The 26,162-nt window shown below is 40.4% G+C and overlaps 2 protein-coding genes and 1 long non-coding RNA gene across 6 annotated transcripts; 1 reads left to right on the forward strand and 2 right to left on the reverse strand.

The window, feature by feature from the left end:
• Positions 1–504: 504 nt before the first annotated feature.
• LOC119910221 (enhancer of rudimentary homolog) lies at positions 505–9,760 on the reverse strand. Its single transcript, XM_038728698.1, has 4 exons — positions 9,598–9,760; positions 6,594–6,681; positions 3,197–3,317; positions 505–644 (listed from the first exon to the last, which is right to left on the reverse strand). The coding sequence occupies exons 1-4, from the start codon at positions 9,691–9,693 to the stop codon at positions 542–544; spliced, it is 408 nt and encodes a 135-aa protein (XP_038584626.1). The 5' UTR covers positions 9,694–9,760; the 3' UTR covers positions 505–541.
• On the forward strand, positions 9,746–21,346 carry LOC119910220 (presenilin-1-like). 4 transcript variants are annotated; one of them, XM_038728694.1, is made up of 12 exons: positions 9,746–9,774; positions 9,935–10,075; positions 11,400–11,477; positions 13,482–13,822; positions 14,656–14,797; positions 15,462–15,529; positions 15,668–15,888; positions 16,202–16,300; positions 17,837–17,929; positions 18,044–18,217; positions 18,845–18,963; positions 19,257–21,346. In XM_038728694.1, exons 3-12 carry the CDS (start codon positions 11,442–11,444, stop codon positions 19,410–19,412), a joined length of 1,449 nt encoding a protein of 482 aa, XP_038584622.1. In that variant the 5' UTR covers positions 9,746–9,774; positions 9,935–10,075; positions 11,400–11,441; the 3' UTR covers positions 19,413–21,346. The 4 variants fall into 4 exon arrangements, with proteins under 4 accessions (XP_038584622.1, XP_038584621.1, XP_038584623.1 ...); XM_038728693.1 differs by lacking the exon at positions 9,746–9,774 and having other exon boundaries at positions 9,832–10,075; XM_038728695.1 differs by lacking the exon at positions 9,746–9,774 and having other exon boundaries at positions 9,832–10,071.
• Positions 21,347–25,126: 3,780 nt separating this feature from the next.
• On the reverse strand, positions 25,127–25,430 carry LOC119910736. The gene is made up of 2 exons (XR_005445697.1): positions 25,307–25,430; positions 25,127–25,176 (listed from the first exon to the last, which is right to left on the reverse strand). It is a non-coding gene; the product is annotated as an uncharacterized LOC119910736 (long non-coding RNA).
• Between the last annotated feature and the right edge of the window lie 732 nt (positions 25,431–26,162).

Genomic DNA, 26,162 nt, shown 5'->3' on the forward strand with positions numbered 1-26,162 from the left:
CGCTTATCTACAGTCAACAGCACACTGTCCAAGAGGGAGGAAGAGTGAAAGAAGTAAGTTTTTTTTTTTTTTTTAAAAAGGACAGAGAAATAAGGAGTAAGACTATAAAAAAATATATATTAAAAAAACAGGCGCAAAAGGAGAAAATAGAGTAGAAAGGAAACTATGGAAGAAATTTTTGGTCCAATTTTACAAGTCCAGGAAAACTAAACTAAAATCAAAATTTCTAGATGCAGAGATGTAAGGACTATGGCAGGGAAAAGAAAAGATAGATGTAGGAGAGAAAGAAATGTAAGGAAGGGAAAAGGAAAAAGTAGGAGAAGAAACAAGATAATAGGTACAAGACAAAAACTCAGTTCAGAAACTTGTTAATGAAATGAAATTTTAATTAATAAGTCAAACATTAAAATACAAAATACACCTCCCCGTCATGAGAAAAACAAAAACTTTGTCAAAAATATCTTAAAACAAGTTAATCAAACCAAGTTACAGATAAGAAAAATAATCTTGACCCGCCCGACCCTCCATCCCCTCAGAGGCTTCACTTTGCTGCCTGCTGGGCCTGACGGCGAAGCAGCACGTAGATCTTCTCTTTGATCCAGTCCTTGTTGTACGGCTGGTACGTCTGTGTGTCGGCGCGATACCTGAAGCAGCATGAAAAATTACATTGTTTAAATTTTTTTTTTGGCTTGGCTGCCCCAGATCATCAATCTCTCTACAGCGCAGTTCCCAAGCAACATGGCAATTCATTGTAGGACGTTTTCCTCTCTGGGAAAAAAATTATATAAAAAAAATAAAACTTCTCCTCTCCTTGTGGTCAGAAGTCAAGTTCAGCTACAGGGAGAGAGAAAAGCACCATGGCAGTGCTCAAGGGCACTTAAGCAGAGTGGTTTCTTGTGTACAAAGGGGCTTGAAACCTCCCACCAAAATAACAAAAATGCCCTACATTGCAGAGGCTTCAGGCAAAACAAGTTTCATCTGCTCTTACTGAATATTTCCAGCAATGCGAGTTTGAATTCTGGCTTTGTTCTACATCAACGTTTTGTGCACTGGAGAAAAAAAAAAAAAAAAAAAAAAAAAAAAAAAGGGGATCCCCTTGAAAATGAAAGGGTACATTACCTCCTAATACAACATATATAGTTGAACAATATGATAAAGCAGAAAGAATATTGGTAAAAAAGATGCAAAGGTTGATGTGAATGAAGGTTCAGATTGCTGGAGATGTCCTTGTAGGGTGCTTTATGAAAGAGTAGAACAAATGCTTTGGTGGCTTTGTGATGGAAATATGAAAATAAAAAACAGGCACACCTCTTGATGACAGACAACAGAGGGACTAAAAATTGGCAGCGCTCCCTCATGTGGAGATTTTTGGCCAATAGTGGTTAATATTAAGTGTGCAACAGTGTGAATACTGTAAACTTCTGTAAACTGTAAATTATGACACGTTATTAATCAAGCGCTCCTGTATCTCTTGATGACAAATGCAGATTCCCCAAAGGCTTTCCCCAAACTGCCTCCACCCTCGCCAACGCCTCACTATGGACAGACTCCACATGAAGTCACACTCACAGCTTTGGAGAGGGAGGGTGTAAACAAACAGGTAAACTGCGAGACACACGTGCCAACCTCTCACGTGAGCAGGAAACAGCAGTTATTCTTGGACACACTGCTCACCGTAATGTTGTGTTTTATGTGCCACGTCCCTGCATACAACTCTAAAATGTGTAAGGATAATGGAGCAAAGAGTTAGGTGCTGTAGTGAGACCGAACTTTAATTTGACTTTATTCCCGCCATTTTACGGCACGTGTGCTTCTCTTTAGGAGCACCGTGATGCTGTTAGAGGATTTTAAAGTGCACTTCTACTCCTCACTAACTGGTTTGGGACAGCCCACAATATGGTGAACCCTCCACATGGAAGTGCAAACAGAGATTTTACACATCCATAAGACATCACTTTTGCTTATTCAGGGTTCCCATTTTTTTCAAGAGATAATTTTCCAGGACATTTTCACTGATGATCTAGCTAATAAGACAGAACTGGATCACGTCATACACTAATTTGTTCCTCTCAGCGGAAGTCTGATTTTAAAGACGTGCAACAGTTTAAAACAAGTTGAGAACAAAACATTAATCTATGAACCTAATAAAACTACCACAGTTACCAGCCAGCAGAGACTAATATTTACCTTTGGAGGATAACGCAACTTGTATTATGTAGTGTTTCCCCACTAATGTCACCCAACCATAGCCAACCTGTGCTACCATGTGACGTCCACAACACTGCCACAACATAACCGATCAACTGCAACATGATTTTTGAGGACATTTTACTCTCTCATTTTCCATGTGTTTTCCATGACTGAATTGGTCAACTGTTTTTCCAGGTTTTCCAGGACGCGTGGGAACCCTTTTATTACCTAGTTGTCTTTAAAAAGGAAATTTCAATAAATATTATGCTTTCAAAATGTCTGGTAGACAGGTTTTGATTAATATAATGGAGGTCGATAATTTCTGTTCCAATACAGCCAACAGTTTATATTTTGTGTTCAATATCATGAAATCTCACTATCTTCATGACTTCCTCCTGTGGGGTCATGTGTGGACGTTGCCAATCTCTATCCCTTGCAGGTGAAGAGCTGAGACTGATTGCAGTAACTCTGGGCACCTGGGCTAATTGCCCTGTAGTGTATTTGATGATGCTGCTGGGCTGAGGACACACAGCTGACTTTCTAGCCTCTGTTTTCCTTCACATGTTCCACCTTTTGCCTTGTTTTCTGGACATGCTGTTTTAGTTGTAGTTATTGTTTCTTGCACATTACAAATCCCTTACACACGTTTCCCATGCATCCATCATCCTGTCCTGACATGACTGAAACCTCTGATGTTCATACCCTTTACGTTATCACCAGCCTTAATTTGGTTCATTTTGGTTTAAATAAACATCTTGTTAAACTTCTACCATGGTGTTTCCCTTTTGTTGTGGCCTTTTGAGCCAGGTCATAACACTCCCAAAATACATCCACTGAAAAACCCTATGGGACACTAAAACACACAACATGCTGCATTTGTGGTTACCATCCTAGCAAAGTGTTGTATTATCATTTCATCAAGTTGAGAGCTGTCTTGACACTCAATATTTCTAAAAAATAAAAATCAGTAATGTCTTCATTATCCCCCCCCCCCTGTCAAACTTACACCAAACAGCTGAGGTCAGCCAGGTCATCGATGAAGTCAAACAGCTGGCTGATGTCGTATGTTATTGATGGACTGTTGGGGTTCATTCTCTTTAAATGCTCCTCGTACATCTTACACACACCTGTGCAGGAGACAGAATATTTAGAGAATTACACACCTCAATATAAAACATGTTAACCCACTTGTCTACATTAGAGAAAGAAAGAAAAAAAGAAAAAAAAAGAGAAATAATGCAAAAGAACAACAAAATACATGGTTCTGATTAAATGATTTGTCAAACTGTGTACAAATGTAGTCATACCTAAATCAATCAAATGTCTTTATTTTCCACAAATGTGGAAATTTGTCTTGGGCTTCACAGGCTGATTAAATAACACATCATTAAAAATCACAATAAATAACACAATATACACAGTACAGACCATAACAGAAAGGAATCCAGTGTGGACACATTATGAATTTAGAAAGATTATTGCATTTGGTATGAAAGACTTTTCGTAAATGTTCTTAGTTGCTGCAGCTGCTCTATAGCACCCTCCAGTGGGCAATTTAATACACTCATTAAACAAGGGGTGTCTAAAATCAGATGCAATTTGTCTAGCTTTGTTTTACCTACATTATTTTCACACACAGAGTTTCTGCTCTTTCCCAATAATCTTGATAGCCAAATTTGTAATTCTGCACAATCTGTTTTTGTCCTTCAACCCCAGTGTCCATACATGAACATATATTAAAAGTTAGAATACTTTCGATGACACTTTGATAAACACTATGATATTCTTGCTTATGTCGTATGAGTTCAATTTCCGGAGCAGATACAGACACTGCATCGCTTTTTTAAAAGTGTACTCTGTCTTGGCTGTAAAACTTAATTTACAATCAAAAATGGTTCTGAAGTATTTAAACCCCTCAACTAGCTTAACAGGCTTATCGTTAATCAAAGCAGGAGAAAAATCAGCAGGTCAAACGGGATATTTCTGCATACAATTACAAAAAAAAAGCTAAAAATCTATAAATAAGTCCAGCGTAAGTCTTAGACTGTTGTAAATGTTTACTTATAGTATTCATCAGTGTCAATGTTGCAACAGAACAGAAACAGAAGTGGATCAAACCATTCACTGTGAGACGTTTCACTATGACCATTTCCATAAAATGCTTGTCGATGCAACTGGTCTAAAATCATAGAGCTGATGGAAGGATTTCCATATTTTGGTAACAGAATTTTCATTTAATAAAAGCTGGAATAATTTTGTGACGAACATTGTAAGCTGAAACCTACAAGATTTGATCAGCCTGCCCCTTACACCATCTGGTCCAGGTGCCCCTTAAACCACCTAGTCTAGGTAAATCGTTTCATTTCTACATCATGGTCAATTCATAAAACACACACACACACACACACACACAGTGGGTAGGGAAAGTATTCAGACCCCTTTAAATTTTTCACTCTTTGTTTCATTGCAGCCATTTTCCAAAAAAATCAAAAAAGTTCATTTTATTTCTCAGTAATGTACACTCAGCACCCCATCTTGACAGAAAAAAACAAATGTAGAAATTTTTGCAAATTTATTAAAAAGAAAAACTGAAATATCACATGGTCATAAGCATTCAGACCCTTTGCTCAGTATTTAGTAGAAGCACCCTTTTGATCTAATACAGCCATGAGTCGTTTTGGGAAAGATGCAACAAGTTTTTCACATCTGGATTTGGGTATCCTCTGCCATTCCTCCTTGCAGATCCTCTCCAGTTCTGTCAGGTTGGATGGTAAACGTTGGTGGACAGCCATTTTCAGGTCTCTCCAGAGATGCTCAATTGGGTTTAAGTCAGGGCTCTGGCTGGGCCATTCAAGAACAGCCACGGAGTTGTTGTGAAGCCACTCCTTCGTTATTTTAGCGGTGTGCTTAGGGTCATTGTCTTGTTGGAAGGTAAACCTTCGGCCCAGTCTGAGGTCCAGAGCACTCTGGAAAAGGTTTTCGTCCAGGATATCCCTGTACTTGGCCGCATTCATCTTTCCCTCGATTGCAACCAGTCGTCCTGTCCCTGCAGCTGAAAAACACCCCCACAGCATGATGCTGCCACCACCATGCTTCACTGTTGAGACTGTATTGGACAGGTGATGAGCAGTGCCTGGTTTTCTCCACACATACCGCTTAGAATTAAGGCCAAAAAGTTCTATCTTGGTCTCATCAGACCAGAGGATCTTATTTATCACCATCTTGGAGTCCTTCAGGTGTTTTTTAGCAAACTCCATGCGGGCTTTCATGTGTCTTGCACTGAGGAGAGGCTTCCGTCGGGCCACTCTGCCATAAAGCCCCGACTGGTGGATTGCTGCAGTGATGGTTGACTTACTACAACTTTCTCCCATCTCCCGACTGCATCTCTGGAGCTCAGCCACAGTGACCTTTGGGTTCTTCTTTACCTCTCTCACCAAGGCTCTTCTCCCCCGATAGCTCAGTTTGGCCGGACGGCCAGCTCTAGGAAGGGTTCTGGTCGTCCCAAACGTCTTCCATTTGAGGATTATGGAGGCCCTGTGCTCTTAGGAACCTTAAGTGCAGCAGAAATTTTTTTGTAACCTTGGCCAGATCTGTGCCTTGCCACAATTCTGTCTCTGAGCTCTTCAGGCAGTTCCTTTGACCTCATGATTCTCATTTGCTCTGACATGCACTGTGAGCTGTAAGGTCTTATATAGACAGGTGTGTGGCTTTCCTAATCAAGTCCAATCAGTATAATCAAACACAGCTGGACTCAAATGAAGGTGTAGAACCATCTCAAGGATGATCAGAAGAAATAGACAGCACCTGAGTTAAATATGAGTGTCACGGCAAAGGGTCTGAATACTTATGACCATGTGATATTTCAGTTTTTCTTTTTTAATAATTTGCAAAAATTTCTACATTTGTTTTTTTCTGTCAAGATGGGGTGCTGAGTGTACATTACTGAGAAATAAAATAAACTTTTTTGATTTTTGGAAAATGGCTGCAATGAAACAAAGAGTGAAAAATTTAAAGGGGTCTGAATACTTTCCGTACCCACTGTATATAGTGTTTTTGTTAGCTTTGATCTTTCATGTTGCATATTCAATTATTTTCTTAAGCAGAATATAAAGGGTAGGCCAGGACATCTCTGCAAAGCGACAATATTTAATTTAAAATGGTATTTACACACACAGTTCACAAATACTGCACCTCCTGCAATTTGAAAATTGCAGTAGGCCATATTGTGATTTCGATAAAATTTCGATTAATGGTTCAGCCCTAATTCACATGAAGTGCATGCTTGTAAAGGACTTTGTGTTTCAAGACACGCAGCAAAAGTCCAGACAGATGGAGGGTAAGTATTTATGAGTAAGCCAATGAGGAGTTGAAATGTCAGTTCTTCAAAAGCACCATCAGTTTACCTTCCATACACTCGTTGACAGATTCATAATCAGCATATGTCCTCCCCTCTGGCCTCTTGGTGGGCTGCACCAGCAGGATGGTGTGAGACTGAAAAACCAGACATGTTGTAAGACTGTGGTTTAAGAAATCATTTTAATGACTTCCTCACAAAATAATCCAGAATAGCCAAAAAAAAGATCTATTGCAAGTGTGATGAACACTTGTTGGCTCAGATGTGCAAACATGCTAGTTTTGCTCCATATTATATAAATATAAACTGAATATGTTGCGTTTTTTGGCTGCTTTGAGCTGTTAATCCAGAGATCCAACACATGGAAGATAGAAACATGTTCAGCTGCAGCGACAGCGCCGCCAGTTATTTACAGCAGTTGCGTTCAATAGCTCCTGGCATATTATTAATTAAATATGCACAGTGCATTACTTGCTCATTTATGAATATATTGACATCAAACAGCAAACAGGGCAATTAAAGTGCTTTTTAAGTTTAGAAACATTTTGAGTCACCCCTCTCTTGCCTCACAGTGGTTTGGTTCACTGCCTGCTTTCCCTCTCACAGGAGTCCGGTGGCAGAAACCAGTTAAAAACAGTCAGTAGTTGTGGAGCTCCAGTAATGTTAAGTAGGCTGGCATGGCTGTTTTATGCACTTTAAACACTGGATGTCTTTAATACAGATGATGCTGAGTCATTAATAAATTAATCATGACAAAAAGTTATGATAACCGATTATTTTTCTATGAGCCCACTCTGTTATTATAACATCACCTAGCTTATTTATTTTAGTGAAAGTGGGACGTATCCACCTGATCTGTCAGTATTATTTAACAGCTTTTTGGATTGGAACTCATCTTCTACAGCTAGAGATGTGCAGATTGATCAGCTGGGGACTAAAATAGGGCGGATTTTTTCGCTTACTTAGCTCTGACTGGGGCTGAGCAGTGTCAAATATCCAATTTTCTGCCGGTGACATGAACGTTACAAACAGGCTGCGCTGTGCGGTGTTTCACGTGTGTACACAGACAGTAACCTCATGTCACAGCCACACACACAGGCTAAAACATATCTTAGGTGTGTGTGAAAATTATTCACGAGAGTGAAAAAGACACAACGCTCACTACATCTGTAGAGAAACACACAGAAAGAGACGCTGTGGATATTGTAAAGCAGGGACCAGGTAAAGAAACAGTGAACACAGCTGATGGTGACGATGTCATTCAGACATGGTCTCTATCAGTAATTAACAAGCAGCCTCATCTGCTGCTGTGAAAATGGAATCACGGGTGAAAAACCAAACGCGAGAGTAGGTGTGTGCTTGTGTGTCTGCGTGATTCCTGATGTTTAAACTTCACTAGCTTCTAAACTGTAAAACTTTGACATTTAAAACTTCAGGATGTGTTAAAGTACTAAATGATCTGTCATGTGACCATGACACATGGAACAATAAACACAACTCATTATGCAAAAAAAAAAAAGAAGAAAAAGACCGCTTGAGTGAATTTACTTTCCGTGACTGAAAACAGCTTCTTTTGTATAACTCCGTGAAAGTGGGACGTATCCACCTGATCTGTCCTGGTCGGTACTGTGTGATACTGATACTCTGTATGTGCTGAGGTAGTTTGGCAGATCAGACTTGTATGGGCTCCGAGAAAATTGCTGCGTTTCGTTCGTCGCGGCTTTCCCCTATTAGGCGCTTTTTGTTGAAACATGTCCAAAATCGATGTGCTCAACTGACCAATCACAGCCTGGATGGGCCAATCACAGTAAACTTTCAAACGTTGAACTCCTCCTGCATGAATGGTTCTGATTATTGATGAGATTAGTAACATATTTAAGAGACCAATGTGGGCAATTTTTCTTGCATAAGGATTTAATGAACAAAAGAATGAAACTGCTGTTTTGTCCAACTGGAATTAATATTAGAGCCTACTAGTGGTGAGCTATGTAGTATAGTGTTACATAAAATGACAATGCATATAGTAAAATTTTTACTACTGTAATTATAATAATATAAATGCCCCCTGGTTCTGATTTACTAAAGTTAATGTAACGCTGCTACTCTTGTTTACATCAGGTGTGGGCTGTGTGGGTGCTGCTGGTGGATGGTTAATCCGTCCCTGGTTCAAAAACTACACAAGCACCAATCAGTAAAGTTTTTGGCAATGACTGATCAGTGTTTTCAAAACTTCTGTTTCAATATTTTAAAGGCCAATGCTGAGTGTCCAGATACCAGGGTCTTCACTTTCAGTCCTCCAGTGTTTACACACCATAGTTGAACACAAGGAGGAGGAGCACACACACGTAGTATAAATATTTATAAACAATAATAAATAGTTTGTTAAACTTTGCGTTGCACATGTGCTCATTAGGAAAAAGGTTTTTGCTTAGATTTTGTTTGTTTTTTACCACGGTATCGCATTAGTATCAAGAACTTTGGAATTTTACTGGTATCTATATCGACTACTACATTTTTGGTATCACCACATCCCTAATTGTCATGATATTAAGTTAAGTAGCTAGCAATAGTGACAATTAGTCATTTTGTTTTAACATGTAGATACATTCGTGCTTTTAAGATAATAATCTGAAGCCATTAAAGAATATAACGTTAAATATGTAACGTAATTTTCTGCATATTTCTAAATTCAAGTTTTGTTTTATGATTTCAAGACTAAGCAAACAGACCTGAGTCTAGAGCTGAGTCTTAATGCGAGTTAGCCAACATTGACTTTTAGCGATAAGAAAGTAGCGTTAAATAATTAATACGTGTACCAATAGCTTCTGGTAAGCAGTACATTGGTGCTTCATTTGTCTTGAGTCAGTTTGGTTCATTACAGCTGCTCAACTGACAAACGTCCCCCACATTCATGCTAACGTTAGCAGGGAGCTTGCAGCCTTTTCAAACACCTGTTCTAATGAAATAAATACGTTAAATCCGGCGCATTACTTTGTGTCTCACATGAAAACATAAACATGTATACTATAAACATTATATCACAAAGTACTAACCATGTTTAACAGGGTTTCAGTCGGTGTCCGTGGATTTTCTTGGATCCTTGCTTCTGCTCGGACGAGTTGGCCTTTATCACCGGAAGAAGAACTCATCTTCTTCTTCTTCGTCGTCTGTATGAAGCCGGAAGAAGAATTCACCGATGCTGTTGGTTCTTCTTGGTGGGTTTCTGTTAGGTGGGTTAACATTAGTCTGATGTTGGTTTAAACGCTAACATTGGGTCAACGACATTACACGAGCAAGATTCTGATTTATTTAAACCAGCAATATTATAATATAGTGAAACAAACCTGATCTAATCTCAAACAACGTTTTGATCCTGAACGCTCCCTGAAGGTGTGCGAGCAGGAAGTAGCTCCAGCGGCCGGATGTTCTGTGAGAAGACAGGAACAACAAAGAGCAGAAAGTACCCCGGTTTTAAACCTACTTCAGAACACGTAAGAACACTAAAGCGGGGAAATTAACTGTTCACAGTAGGTAAGTTTAATTATTTTCAGCCCGCTATTCAGGAGCTACATTTTGTTTGTGCTGTGGAAGTTATGAAGCGTTAACGTTAGCCCCCAGCGCGCCCGCTGCTCTGCCGTTATAACATTATTGGCTAACTAGCCATTTTAGCCCGTCGCTAATGATAAAATACCTCTATTTGTAATAAAGACAGTTAGATAATTAATGTTCGCGCCCACTACCTGTTAAGTAATTACCAAGTAACGATAGAAAAAAAATTAATTTAACCTTCAGCAGGAAAACGAATAATAAATGATATTTATTTTACCGTCGTTTAATGGGTAACGTGAACGTTACATTCATACTAATGAAGTGGTTAAAAATCTTATTTATGTCACTATTATGTCAAAGCATGACACCTAATGGTAAATTCAAGCACGTATTAAACGTTGTTAGCGTAGTTGCTTGGATATTATTTAAGGAGATGTTTAGATATTTTATTTGAAAAGGTTTCTTTTTAAATAAAAGCCTTTCTTTTATATATAAGTTAGCTGTTAATTATCATAGATAATTGTTGCTGGTCCCTGTAGTCGTTCCCCCTGTCCATAATGGCCGTCAAGGGGTCTCTTCCTCATGTAAGAGCTGGGAGAGAAGACCCACAGTCCTTGTTATGTACAAACATGCATTTTAAAGTTCAGCCAAAGCTAGTTTTAGTCATAAGCAGTGGGCGTCTCTCAAAGTTAAGTATTTTTTGTACAAAATTCCCTATTTGTGTTATCCCTCCACTGCAACTCAGCAAGGAAAGGTCTTGTGAAACATAAAGAGGGAGTTTCTTATTAAGGACCTTTGGGAGATACCCGCTTGAATCAAGACTGTCGAAACCTGATAATGTCAGCTTTGGTTGTTCTTTGAAATGCATTTTTGTTTTGCACAGAACAAGGAATTGAGTAACACAAGGAAGAGGTAACTTTGTGGCCAAGAGGAATGATTGCAGCAAACTGTAAACTCTTGTGTGAATGTGCATATGGGTATGCATGCAGGTATTCGTTTAAGATACTTTTTTTTTACAGACTTATGAAATATGAACCCATGTTTGACTGATGAACACAGATTAAACACTTTTTTTTTTGTCAATGTCATTTCTTGTAAGAACAACACATCTTTTACAATAGAAAAGTTCAAAAATAAGATGCTCTCGTTTTTTTCTTAAATCACTGTCAAGTCAGTTTATAGGGGTTAAAAGTCTCTGCAAGATGATATGCTCTATCTTTACGACCTTGATTGATTCAATCTTTGTTCTCATTTTCTTTGCTACAAACTAAATATTGTCTCCTGTTTTCTTTCATCGGCACAAAAGAAATTGGTTTGCATGTGAGGACAAGTGTCGGCCGAGCCAACCATGGCGAACAATGCAGAGGATATAGAAAACAATATGGTCAGTATAAAAGAATGTGTCACAGTTGCTGTCACACTATATCTGTCTCTTCCCTGTTTATGTATTGGATAATGATTACCTAACAGTTTTGGTTGTGTGTAACCCAATGTTTCAGTGTCAAGTGATGAAAGAGTCATCTGTTTCTATGGGTGACGCCACACAGTGTGGGGGAGTTTGAGACTGATAACTTTGGTTTCATTTGGCCTTTCATGCAGTGAAATGGTGATTGTGCATGTTTAGGTTCTGATAAGGAAAGAGGAAAGACTTTAAATCACTGAGGTAGAAACATTAGGTACGTTTCTTTCCTTTTTCCGTTTGGCTTTTACTGTAAATAAAGGTGTGGCCTCCTTCGCCCAGTCAAGAACTAAAAGTTCCGTTTCACTTATCACATCTGTAGCTTGACAAAAGTTTTGTTTACCCCAAACAATTGTGCATGTTGTACATCTCAAACATCACAGTTGTACATCACAAAAATGTGTCTTGGTCTTGTCATGCCTGTCTTAAACGGCTCAGTCAGCCCAGTTTGATGTCAGCTGGGTCCAGGTCAAATAGCTGAGTCAGGCCAGTATGGCCAGAAGAAGTTTTTTTAACACATATTTTGGTATGCTACTACAGTACTACCCTACAAAGTAACTGGTTAATTTAACACACATTCAGTAGTCTGTATCTCTTTTGTCCTTGTTTCCTACATTGGCCCTATTCCCAGGACTAAAAAAACAATGTGATGTATCACAGAGTGAGATCATTTTGGAAAGCAGCTCATTTAAGAGCTGTGGGAGCTTTCACTGTTCAGAAAAGTCTCTAGAGATGCCTCCTGTCTTTATTTCTGTGTACCTGGTGAGATTGCTTCATGTCTGGGCTGCCGCATGTCTTGACTCGCCTGGCAGCCTGACACTTCTAGTTCACACAGTCTCCTTGATTTGTTTTTTTTTTTTTGTTGTGGGATAGATCTGCTGAACAAATACTTTGAAAAGCTAGAGCAGATAATAAATAAACAACACCAAAGATCAGTCTACTGGAGGAACTACAACCTTTAGATCTGGAGAAAGTAATTTGGTTGGTTCTGTTGCTGGAAAACCCTGTTAATATGACCTCAGAATCATTATAGATATGACTGTTCATGTTTGCCTTTTGTGTCGTGATTTTACTGCATTTTACATTTATCTGTAGACATTAATATAAAAAATAGGCAACATGAGAAACCTCCTCCCTTCTGAGGTGCATTTTATTTGCACATTCCTGCACAGCTGTGCAGTCTGAAGAGGGGTGAGATGTTAGCTAACTTAGCGCTAACGGGCTTCACTTTTCCAGCAGGTGGGAAACAACAGACTTTTCTTGGTCTTGAGAAGCTAACACACTGTAACAGACACCGCACATTTACTGCCAGAATATTTTCCTCTGCTCGCGTTCACCGTCACTTTCTGCCGCTCGGACATTCAAACACTCGCTACTCACCTCCTGATTCAGAGTTATGCTGCTCTTATAATCTAATGAAATTTTAGTAGTGGCGGTCGTGATTCAGCAGAGGAAACACTGCTGTAGTGTTTGTCCAGTTTGTAGGCATTTTTGACAATAAAAATAAACAAAATACTCGAGCTAGTGTTTCATCTGATAATATGATGGTCTTGTTGACATATGTGTCGATCCAACTTTTACAGAAAATTTGGACTATTTATGTGGCAAAATTTTGGGTGTAGAATTTTCAAAATATCTGCTTTTTCAAGTTTGTGGCCTCTAAACATAGAATTCATAGACAAGATGTAGATGGGGTTTAAGGAACTAACTGGGAACCACAGTGTCTCTGTTTTAAGTCTGGGGCCCGGTTCACAAAAGCAGGTACAATTGTGGAAGCATCACGTTTCACAAATGATTGTTTGCTTGCTAAAGTGTGACTTTTGTTTTGAGTAGTAAAACTTGTCTAAACAAGAAAAATGTAATGTAAAAAATTCTGTCCATTGAGTATACTTAGATAATAAAGTGATTCTTCTTCTCTCATACCAAAAGGACCAACAGGAGACCAATGTTGCCACTGGACCCACCCAGCAGCCGCAGGACGCTGCGGTGGCCAGAGCACGGTCCAGAGGAGGTTCAGGAGCTGGAGGAGGAGGGGGTGATGGTGGAGGTGGTAATGGCAATGGTAGTGGACCGGAGCAGAACGGACAGCCCCCCGTCGCTCGGCCTCCACGTTTGGTGGAGACTGAGGAGGAAGAGGACGAAGAGTTGACCCTGAAATATGGGGCCAAGCACGTCATCATGCTGTTTGTTCCTGTGACCCTCTGCATGGTGGTCGTCGTTGCAACCATAAAGTCTGTCAGCTTCTACACGCAGAATGACGGGCAGAGACTGTGAGTGTCGTAACTGTTATCAGACAGATTGTGGTTGACAGGGGACTAAGATGGGATTTGTGCCAGAAGCTTATTAGGAAAAATGAAATGCAACACTGCCGCAGTGCCACTAGGTGGAGTTAATGCAATGTATATCATATGTACATAGTTTAAATACCTAACAGTACTCTAGAGTACTCGAATTGCATAAGATCAGAGAAGATCAGACTGCGGGCCTCCCCTCAGATGACAGACAACTGCGGGCCTCCCCCCACCACCACCACCACATGTTTATTTAGTTGGTTAGTTTTGTTCAATTCCTGGATGCCTATGGGACCATAACTATATTATTTGATCCATAGACACTCAACGTTTGAGCCAAAATATCCTAATATCGCTATTACATCTTCTGACTACACCAAATAATTTTAAAATAGGTCTGTCCTAAGGCATATTTATTAGTTTCTCTTACAACTACAACTACAACTACAACTCTTACACCTGTAGAATATTCTAAGTAATGTAATATTGTTTCACTTCCATTCAGTGCTATACTTTGAAAACTCCTGCATAAGATCATTAAAACAGTGTCTAAATCTGGCTCAGGGCAAATAAACATAACATTTTATATCTTTAGCTCTTATCCTGAGCAATTGAAACGCATTGAAATAGCAGTAAGTTTAGCTCACTAACATTTAGGGCAACAAGCTGTAATAAGAAGAAGACATGAAAGTCACTGTACATTAAAAACATGAAAAAATACAAGGTTATTTATTTTATTTATTAAATATTCTTTTCTTTGCTGTTTGACTGAGATGTGTCTTTGTAATGGTTCCTTGAAATGTCACCCCAAGGATCTACACGCCGTTCCCTGAAGACACAGACACAGTAGGGCAGAGAGCCCTCAACTCCATCCTGAACGCCACCATCATGAACACTGTGATCATCGTCATGACTTTGGTGCTGGTGCTGTTATACAAGAACCGCTGCTACAAGGTACATGCTAAAACTTGTCACATTGCATCACACATGCTGTAGTCAGACCTGAGATGAATAATATAATAGTATTTGTTAGTTTAAACTGGGTTTAATAGGCTTTGGATGGAGTTGTGGACTCACCTGGATTCACAGGGGGCATTTGACTTGCCAAACACAGATACACAGAAAGGTGTGCCAGTTCCAACTCCCTGTTCTTTCTGTGTGCTGTCACACTGTCATGGCTTACTAGGTCTCTTCATTGTAATAAAGCAATCGCTAAAGTTATTAGTCCCACCTGCACTTTTCCTGTCATGTAAACTGTCGGCTATAGGTGTGTAAGTAACAAATTAACAGATTAGTGTACTAATGGTAATTAGGCACAGTCTGTAAGTAGTGCTGGCAGTATGTTAGTTCAGGCAAAATGGGGGGGGGGGGCACACCTGTAGGGCCTTAATAATTAAACCCTGAACTTGGCAATGCCTTAGACAGGTGGGGCTGAGCATCATCAGGACAAAGCATTTTCACTTTGTCCAAACTCTTTGATGCTCATTCTATTGCCCTCTTTTGTAACCCCACCCCGCGAGGTTGTCCTGGTGGTTTAAAACAAACACTAGTTACACATATTTGCAAGTACTGATTTGTTGTACATAAAATCTCGTGATTCTGATCCTTGCTTCCACAGGTGATCCAAGGATGGCTCATCCTCTCCTCCCTGCTCCTGCTGTTCTTCTTCTCCTACATCTACCTCAAGTAAGCCACACCCCTCAACATTTTATCTCATTCTCCAAGATTCCCTTACATTGTCATGAATGTGAAGGTGTCAAATTCTTTGTGATGATGAATGGAGTCTTTCGAGGTATGTCTCATGTCTCTGCTCTGTCCAAACAGAGAGGTTTTCAAGACCTACAATGTGGCCATGGACTTCTTTACCCTGGCAATAATAATTTGGAACTTCGGAGTGGTCGGCATGATGTGTATTCATTGGAAAGGACCGCTGCGGCTCCAGCAGGCCTACCTCATCATGATCAGTGCCCTCATGGCCCTGGTTTTCATTAAGTACCTGCCAGAGTGGACCGCCTGGCTCATATTAGCCGTCATATCTGTCTACGGTAAATCCTCCTCTCTTTTTTGCTCTGAACTCTTTACCTTTACCCAACCTTTGAAGATGTTTGTGTACCAATTTCATTGTACGTGGAACAAAGAAGAAAGAGCGCATTTGGCACTGTTAATGGGATCATTATTCATTTTGGAGTGATCAAGCTTGTATACTGCCTCTCTACTCCACCAGAGGCAGAAACTGTTTTCACTAGAAGAAACTGTCTTTGTGTCTTGTTATCTCAGATCTGTTTTTGGTCTTTCACAGAGCCCTCTGTTTGGTGGCTAACATCACTTGTCTGGTCTCTGTCTTCTTTCCTCACACAGATCTGTTAGCGGTGCTCTGTCCCAAAGGGCCTCTGAGGATCCTGGTGGAGACGGCTCAGGAGAGGAACGAACCCATCTTCCCAGCTCTCATCTACTCTTGTAAGACAGATATAATTTATAGAGATACAGTACTGTGCAAAAGTTTTAGATGTGGGAAAATGATTTAAATTAAGAAGGCTTTCAAAAATAGACATGTTAATAGATTATATTTAATCTAAATCAAATCAATCTGTGCTTATAATCATAAATAAAAATGTAGGTTAAAAAAAAATCATTAACTGAAACGGAAACAGCTGTGAAGGAGGAATACAACTGGGTGCAGAACAGCCAAACTCGGCTAACGAGGTGAGGTTGCTGAAGACAGATTACTGTCTAAAGTCAAACACCGTGGTAAGACTGAGCACAGCAAGAAAGACACAAGGTAGTTACACTACATCTCTCCCAGGCAGACATTTCAAGACAGGCATGGGTGTCCAGGTGTGCTGTCCAAGCTCTTTTAAAGAAGCACAAAGAAATGGGCAAAGCTGAGGGCGTAGTTGCAGAAACTGGTAAAGACTTGCAGCCAAAAAGCCATTCCGATTCTGGACCGATGGGTGAAAATTTGAAATATTTGGCTGCAGCAGAAGGCAGTTCACAGAAGGGCTGTTGAGCGGGTACAAGAATTTCTGCAGACAACAGTGAAGCATGGCGGAGGTTCCTTGAAAGTTTGGGGCTGCATTTCTGCATACGGAGTTGGGGATTTGGTCATAATTAATAGTCTCCTCAATGCTGAGAAGTACAGGCAGATGCTTATTCATCGTGCAGTCCCATCAGAGAGGCATCTGATTGGCCCCAAATGTGTTCTGCTGCATGACAATGACCCCAAACATACAGTGAAAGTCATTAAGAACTATCTTCAGTGAAAGAAGTACAAGGAGTTCTGTAAGTGATGTATGGCCCCCACAAAGCCCTGATCGCAACATCATTGAGTCTGTTTGGGATTAGAAGAAGATAGAGAATCAACTGAGGCTGTGGGTAGTTCTCAAAGATGTTTGGCCCAACCCACCTGCCGAGTCCCTTCAAAAACTATGTACCTAGAAGCTGATGCTGTTTTGAAGGCAATAATGATTTGATTCAGATTTTTCTTCTATTCATTCACTTTGCATTTTGTTTATTGATAAATACCATCCAATAACGTGTTCATTTTGAAAGCACACTTGGCTTAGCACAGTACTGTACATTTATCAAATTCTATTCTAATAAAACAGAAGTAGAGCTCCAACTTCTTTCAGTGCTAAAAAGTACTTACACTTCAACTCCTAAGGGGTTAGACTCCTTGCAGTGCTCACAATTCAATTAAAATTTTAACTGTTTTCTGCACTTTCACTTCAACTGTCTTTTTTTAAAGCACTTTCACTTCAACTGACATACTTTTAAACTTCTTTAGAACTTCAGCTTAAGGTCTAAGTTGAACTTCATTGATACTGCCACACAAATACATGTGAAAAGCCAAGACAAGACGTTGTTAAATGTTTCACCTTCAAATTTTCAGGGGAATTGAGCAAAAATTTTCCTGCCTTTTTCTAGTTTTCCTTGGATTCAGCTTGTAACACAAATCTTTACACCTTAATATTTTGACTCTGACTTCTTCCCTAGCTACAATGGTGTGGCTCGTCAACATGGCCGACACTGACAGGCCAAAAAGGAACTCGACAGAAGCAGCATCACCTCAACAAGAGGCTCAAGAAGGTGAGCAGGGTGTCAAAGAGTTTGGTCATAGTGATTGAGCGCAGTTTAATCTGCTGCTGGACGGTTGGACAGTGTGCGTGCTGGTTTAGTCTGACTGATAACACTTGTCTGCAGCTGTGGCGTCCCCAGCTCCCTCCAGTCTGTCACAGGACGACGGAGGCTTCACCTCCTCCTGGGTCAACCAGCAGGAGCATCAGCTGGGGCCGATCCAGTCCACCGAGGAGACCAGACGGGAGATCCAGCAGATGCCCTCTGCTCGTCCTCCCGTTGAAGACGATGATGAGGAGAGTGAGTTTCTTTGCCTCAGGTTTCAAGTTATTACATATTCATAAGTGATCTCTAATTGATTTTAATTATCTGTGATCAATTGATCAGGCCTTCCTTTTAGCTAGATTACAGTCGATGACAGCAGATCCATAAAAGACATCGTGCCAACACTACATACTGTCCATTTTATGATTAATTAAATAGCTTGGCGCAGACCGAGCTCTGGAATTCAAACGAGTATTCCCAGATTGTGTGACTACTCTGTGTGTAATCATCATCTTTTTTAGCGCCCTCTTTTCTGGACACATAAAACATTTTGGGATGGTTTTTATGTGTTTCCTTTTCTGTGAAATTAGTGCATATGTGAATGCAACTACATGTTTGCCTGCAGACTGTTTTTAGTCAGAGCGGATTAGGAAGCGATTATTCATGGAAATTGCTGGGTTTCATTTCTGTACTATTTGGGAGCTCGTGCACTTTCTAACTTAAAGCTTTAGTAAATATGGGGTCAGAGTGTTCAGAACTCTTGTTTGTACAGTAATTACAGTTGAGAAAAGATTTCTTTGGGGGTTGGAGGGTGTGGGGCTAAAGAGAATACTGTATTTGAATTGACTCCACCCTGAATGTGGTGTCCTCCTGTGTCCTCAGGGGGCGTCAAGCTGGGGCTCGGAGACTTCATCTTCTACAGCATGCTTGTTGGAAAGGCCTCTGCCACAGCCAGTGGCGACTGGAACACCACGCTCGCCTGCTTCGTAGCCATCCTCATTGTGAGTGACCACAGCTGCTTATTTTAGTGTTGACCTCCTGTCACCGCAACCTCATCTCTGTCTCTGAGCACAATATCTAAACCCACTATATAATAATAATCCTTATTTGTAGAGCACTTTTCAAAAACAAGTTACAAAGTGCTTTAACAAGTGTAAAGAAATATATGTATATGTGAACCACTTGATTGTATAACAGGCAGATTTTCCCCCTTCAGAGCTGATTTTGTTTGGTACACAGTCTTTCAATGTGCCATTTCCTCTGTGTTTTATTTTTTGTGCTTCTGCTCCCTCAGGGCCTGTGTCTGACCCTACTCCTCCTCGCCATCTTCAAGAAAGCACTTCCCGCTCTGCCCATCTCCATTTTTTTTGGCCTGGTCTTCTACTTCGCCACAGACAACTTGGTACAGCCCTTCATGGACAAGCTGGCGCTACACCAGTTCTACATTTAGCAGGATGCTGCCCTCATAACCCTCACCCACATAGCCCTCCTTCCAACAACACAAGAGCGGTCCCTTCACAGCCGGGGAACAAAGGGTGATGCAGGGGCCCCTCCCGCTCCCACATCCCCTCCTAAGAACTCATCGTGACGAGACACAAGTTGTTTTTGCTCTGCATTTTTTCCAGCGCCAACGGAGGGTTATTCCTCATGACAGCTGTTCTCAAAGTATTTTATTTCTGTTTTTAAACCAAGAAGTGACATTTCTCGCTCGACTTGGGACCTTTTCTTCAGATTGGCGTTCACAGGTCTCAGGTTCAATCAAAGTTAGCGGGAATTTTTTTATTTTATTTATCCAGGGAAGCTTTACAAGAGGTCATCTGCTCCTTTTCAGTAGAGCCCTGTTTCACATTCATACCTGGTACAACCCTGTACAACAACAGTCTTCTACAACTGGGGCTTTACAGAAGGTGCCTTGCTCAGGGACACCTTGGCGGTAGCTGTTGAGCGGAGGGAGACAGTTCCATTACAGTTCCATTAAACTTTCATCAAACATCTTCATTTTTATGGCTTGTCAGCTACCACCACCCCCAAAACTAAACCCACGATTAAAAAAGCCTTCATCAAACTAATGGACCCCTCTATGATGATATTGATAGTAGATGGTAAGTGTGTAGTTTGATTGTGTCAGTCACCAGATGTGCTTTCATCACTGCTGTTAAGAATGGTTAAGATGTGTTTCTTTCCTTTGTTTTCCACTTTAGACACACGAAAACCAAAGCTCTGAACCTGGAGCGATTTACACTTAACAGGATGCATTGAGCATGTGAATCTTTCTCACTGGGAAAGTAGAAGAACTTATTGTCTTTAGAATTAAAATATCAGTATAATTGTGACACTGACTCATCAGAGATTTCACCATGTTTTCTGCCCTTATTTTGACCTTAAATGACATTTGAATTCACTGCCTGCAGAGGGAGGAAAGTTCACGCGCACACTGACACACTCACACCTGAGAATTGTCTGCCATGTCATGTACTGTCAGCCACTGAGCAGTTCTGCTGGAGCAGTTGGAGGTTCAGTGCCTTGCTCAAGGGCATTTTGGTAATAGTTGGTGGTGGTGGTGGTGTTATTGTGGGACAGAAATGTGCATTCATTTACTTCCCTGGCTAATATTTGAGTTAGTTTTTCCAACCTGTCCTGTGATTGTAAGATGTGATCATCTGGTCACAAACTCTGAACCTTTAGGCTATAGCTGCCCTCATGATGCTCGCCTGGTGCTGTCTGGAACTATGCTACGTTAAATACTAAAATTATTTAGACTCTACACAGATACTGTTCTTCAATATGCAGAAGAGAAACTTTATACTTTTTGAAACATGAGGGTAAATGTTAGCTGGGTTCCTGCACAGATCAGAGCAATCTGGGAAAGTGTGAAAACTCTTTGCTTGTGTTTACTGAAGAAAAAACATTCATTGAATGAGGGATTTGCAGCTCTATTTTAATTTGATACTTGAATTTGTGAAACTTTTTGGAAAACATGATCTCCTGTTGCCAAGCATGGTTTGCTTACCTCGCTATTTTAATCATGTCAACCAAACGTTTAAATCAAGGTGAAAAATAAATAAGATAATGGACTGGTATGAAACATTGAGATATGTATGAACCCAAACTCTGTGGCTTCTGATAATGACTGAAAGATGAGGAAGAGCTGCACTGATTGCTCTTTTATTGTTGTTGCACTCAAGTTTCATGCTTGCAGAGAAGAAACCCAAGAGGGAACAATACAGTAATATTTGTTTCTTAGTCTGTTTTTTTTCTCCTTCCCTTTTTGTTTTAAGGGAATACATTGGGTGACTGGCTTTTTTTGTCCTCCACAGGCATATGTGTGTTATGCAAGGTTATTCAGTTCAGATTTTGTTTTTTAATAAATAATTAAACTTAAAATACTCTGTTTTGTTTATTGAGTCTGACCCTCCGATTCTCAAATCTCTAACTTCTCTGTTTTTCTCAGCCTGTGTGCACCATAATCTTTGATTGAAACTGTCGATTATAATATGGGTATGTTCAGACAAACACATGTAGGTAAAGGCTACAGGAAATCCACATCAATAAAAATAGTAACGTCTGCACACTGTACTTAAGTGTGGTATTTGAGTAGCTACGTTAAGGTACATTCCACCACTGCATAGTTGATATCCAAGACCAAACAACAGCTAAAGCTGTATGTTGTAATATTTTACTTCAATAAAACTGTACTGATCTCTGTTTTCGTTTGCCCCCCTCCACACAGAGGTTCTTCTAACTTCTAACTGTTTCCCTCCACATGTTCCACCTTTGCTTTGGTTTCTGGACATGCTGTTTTTGTTGTAGTTATTGTTTCTTGCACATTACATTTCCATGCATCCATCATCCTGCCATGACATGACTGAAACATCTGATGTTCATACCCCATTCTTTATGACCTTTACATTCGCACAAGTCTTAATTTGGCTTATTTTGAGTTAAATAAATATATTTTGTTAAAAGTTTATTGTGGTGTGTCTTTTGAGCCAGGTCATAACAGGGGAAAAACCCATGGATCTTTTTACTTCACCACGGTGACAAAATATTGTTGTCTCTCCTGCATCAGCTGTACTGATGTCCAGTGAGCAAACCCCCCTGGGAATTGACACAAAGCATTTCTGCAGACGGTGGGAACACTGTGGAAATTCCTCGGCGTGGTGATACACTGGCATCCCGCGCTCGCCGTCCCCCGATGCCAATTGGCGGACGTGCACAGTTGGCACGTTGCCTGGGGCACTGGACACGTTAGCTGTCACCATGGGGACCGTTTGGCCTTGCTGGCTGGGACAGTGGCACAGTATGGCAGAATGTTTAGCCTCATACTATGACTTACCTAACAAGCCCTCAGTGAGGCCTCATTCTGGCATGTGAATCCTGCGGCTCGGCTGGTAAACAACTACATAGTTAATTCCATAAGGCTTCCCTTGCATTCATTCCAGACACCTGTTCTGCTCAGATTAGGTTACACCCTGCACTTGAAGCCGGTGGGCTGCTTTCCCAGAAAAGATTAAACCTTTCTCAAGGCTTTTTTTTCCCCCAGTGATGAAGAATCCCTACTGAAAGAAATTTGAATCTTCTGTTTCTGTTTTGTTTCTCTCTTTGCAGATGTTAAATTAGACGTCACAATTCATTGTGTGCCTTTAAGCTTGTTCCTGACAAGAGGATGAGACTAATGAGTGAACTGAAGTGATCTGTCAATCACTTTCATCCTCTGTATGGATGTTGTGGCTGTGTGTCACACCTATGTGCGTAATCTGTTTCCCAGGATAGCTCTGCTAAGGGGATTATCGTCATGGGAGGGATATCTGCTCCATGTGAGACATGTAAGGAATTGAGGATTAGACTTCAATAATCGCTCAAGACCTGCAAAGAAGCGCAGACACTCAACAACACGCGAGAAAGGAGACGAAGCTCAGACACAAAGAACAAAAACCCTGTGAAGGCGAATAAAATAATTTCAGAGATGTCTAAGGACAAGCTGGAGAGCCTGGTGAAGCACATGGAGGACACACTCTCTGAGATGGAGCAGCTGAAGGTGCACTGCGGGAAGCAGAGCGAGGAACTGAGCCAGCTGGTGGTGGAGCTCCGGAGAGAGAACCAGGAGCTGGTGGAGAAGTACAACCAGCTCGCTGTGGAGATGAAGGAGGCCAAGGAGATTATAGAACAGCTACAGGATACAAAATATGCCTTTAACGCAAAGGAGAGGCAGGCGCAGAAGCTCAGCCGGCAGCTCTGAAGGCCCACGAGGAGGACGGAAAAATGACTGTAGGTGGATGCGACCTCGGTATACTGAAAACTGAGGCCTGGAGGAAAAGAAGAGTGGACTAGCCAGAGGGAAAACACAGCTTGTTGGAGAAGATGTCTAAATACTGGTTGGGCATGAAAGCTAAATTAGGCACAGCTGTTTTCTTTAACGTATACAAAGAGTGTTTTTTTCTTTCTGCATATGTGTAGCTACATTTTAGCTCTTGAGGGAATGGATGTAAAGCTTAGTCATTTTAATGTTAACTTCCTGTGGCTTAGGGCTCCTTTTAAAGCCATGGCTAGATTTAATTACCAGGAATCACAACTGGAGGTCTGTAAGAAATGTGGATGTGGAAAATGTGGGCAAAGATGGTGCATAAGGTATTGTGCTCATATAATTAAAACAAAAACATGCCTGGAGGCTAGGCTGCACTACCCTGTAAAGATTTTTATTTGGTAACAACCATCGGATATTTTTTTTTAGATATACAGAGACCAGAAGAAGTGGGTGGTCACCTCTGTTTGGTGTGCTAAAAATACTTGATTATCCCTTCCTGACTTCAACCTTGTGAGACTTGAGACTTCAAGTTGCCTCCCTCCACACCGGGTCACAGGACATAGAAAAGCAGAAAACAAAGAAATGTGTGAAACAAATATGGCTTAATGTGTATTATTTATGTACCCAAATAAATCAGTGCTAATGTTCAGAATGTTTAAATCCTGAGCACTTTTCTGAAACTGACAATCACTTTTGTTCAAGTCCTTTTGCATCATGTACAACATTGTGATTTCTATGGCCTACGCAAAATCTAAGACTAAAATTTGGTTGGGTTTTTACTGAGCCCAATAATTAAAACGTTATCTTCTTATTGAATCTGAATAAATTTTATTGCCTTTTCATATGTTGACCCTGTACACAGGATAAGAGGTTGACCATGGATAGGTTGATGGTTTACCTTTTTAACAAAAGTTATAAATATCTTTGTTTCAAGGACAAAAATGAAAGAAATAATTTAAAAATCTTCAACTTAAAGCAAAAGTTGGATGTTTTTGAAATGACTTAATGACCTTACTGTACAGCCTTATTGGATGTGTCTCTTATACCTTTTAAGTGTGAAAATGTATGTAGAAATAGTGCGAGAGTGTTAGTATTGTGTAGGTAACTGTGGCCGGATTATGAATAAGTCTACATCCATCACATCACAGGTATGTCACTGAATTTGTCCCATGACACCTCAAAAAGAGTCCAAGTCACTGCAGCCACATTAGTAGCACTCATTTATTATATTTCTACATTTATTTATGTTGACTGTATGATTGTCTACGTGTAGCACCTGATCACCACAGCAAATTCCTCGTATGTGTAAAACACTACTTGGCAATAAAGCTCCTTCTGATTCTGATTGTGAAATAACGGTACATAGTAACTAACAATCTGACCTGCATTGTGCATAGCTATAATAGCTGACTGATTAATTTATTTATAGATTATCAGTCACAGGGAAAAACAAAAATCCAAAGAATAACAAGTCAACTTTCTCACAGGTGTCCAGTAACTGCATTGAGGCAAATTCCACCAGCCTGCCTCTCAGGTTTTAAACTGGAAAACAACGGAGAATAAAGAGAACATGGTTTTTAGTGATGGGGTGACATTAAACCACATCACTGTGTACTGGCAGCGCAGAAATACACAGCTGAGTCTGATGGAGTCACACTACTAATGTTCAGACCTCCTGTTTGGATGTCTCTTCTTATAATCTCAAACCGGCCTTCAAACTGCTTCTCATAGTTTGGTTCACTGCTGACAAAGTTGTATGCAATTAAATTCATCAGACCGATCTCTGTTTGCTGGTACCAGAGCATTACATCAAGATCGCTATCATTGTGGCTGCATTTAAAATCCACCCTGGCATTTTCGTTGATTATTATTGGATGAGATTGCTGAAACATCACACTCTTGGCTCGACCTGTGGGAAAAACACATTTTAAGAACAGATGATATAGAAGCCATGCAGGGAACAAAACTACTTTATAATTGCTGTAACAAATAAACAAGACAAGTAGGCCAATTGTTATTTTTGCAGTTAATTTCATTACATGGCACTGGCAGCAAGATGAGAAGTAATCCGATCACAGCTTGAGCCATCTCCCAGGTTTGCTCTGCTGCAGGAGAAAGGGCCTCCTTCAGTGAGAGTATCGAGAGAGACTGCCTCCTGTGCAAATGCAAATGCTAAAACAGAGTTTTAGTGAGGGAGTGGCATTAAACCGCATCACTGTGTACTGGCAGCACAGAAATAAACAGCCGAGTGTGACAGCTTTGCTGTGTGAATAGTCAGTGTTCCTGTGGTTGTGCCTTCTCTTGTCAGTTTGAACTGTTCTGCAAACTGACCCTCATAGTCACATTTACACCCGTGGTTCCCAACCAATGCGTGAGGATTAGTTCTGAGCAACTCAGTCAAGGGATGACTGTTTCATTTTAAGGACTTTTAGAGACACTAAGAGGTAAAATTATCCAGTATTCAACATGAAAAAAACAGAAATTGAAGAGAAGTCAGAAAAATACACATAAATCATCCTGGGACCAACCGGGTGGTTCAGTCCTGCAAGTTAGGAACAAAATTATAACACCAAGTCTCCAACCTCAACAACTATTGAAGAAGACGACGAGTAATTCTGTACTTCAGTAGATGTAATTCTGGTGGGGGGCCATACAAGTGTAATAAATCGCTACAAGTTATCAGAAGATACACACTCATCAAAAAACTGAAATTCTACCCTTATAATGGCGATAAAGGAAAGGTAATTAGGTAACCAAAATTATCAGGTTTCTTCCTGCTGATCATTTCACATACAGATGCATTGTTTGCAAAGTTATGATAGAGGAACTGCAGATGTTCATTTTTCTGTTTTGTTTTTTCCCCCTGGGCACTTGAAGAGCTTCTTGTCCATTTTG

The sequence above is a fragment of the Micropterus salmoides genome, unplaced genomic scaffold (genome assembly GCF_014851395.1).
Source record: "Micropterus salmoides isolate LMB-PRFRI ecotype aquatic unplaced genomic scaffold, ASM1485139v1 Ms_hic_scaffold_19, whole genome shotgun sequence".
In the NCBI taxonomy this organism is placed as follows: domain Eukaryota; kingdom Metazoa; phylum Chordata; class Actinopteri; order Centrarchiformes; family Centrarchidae; genus Micropterus; species Micropterus salmoides.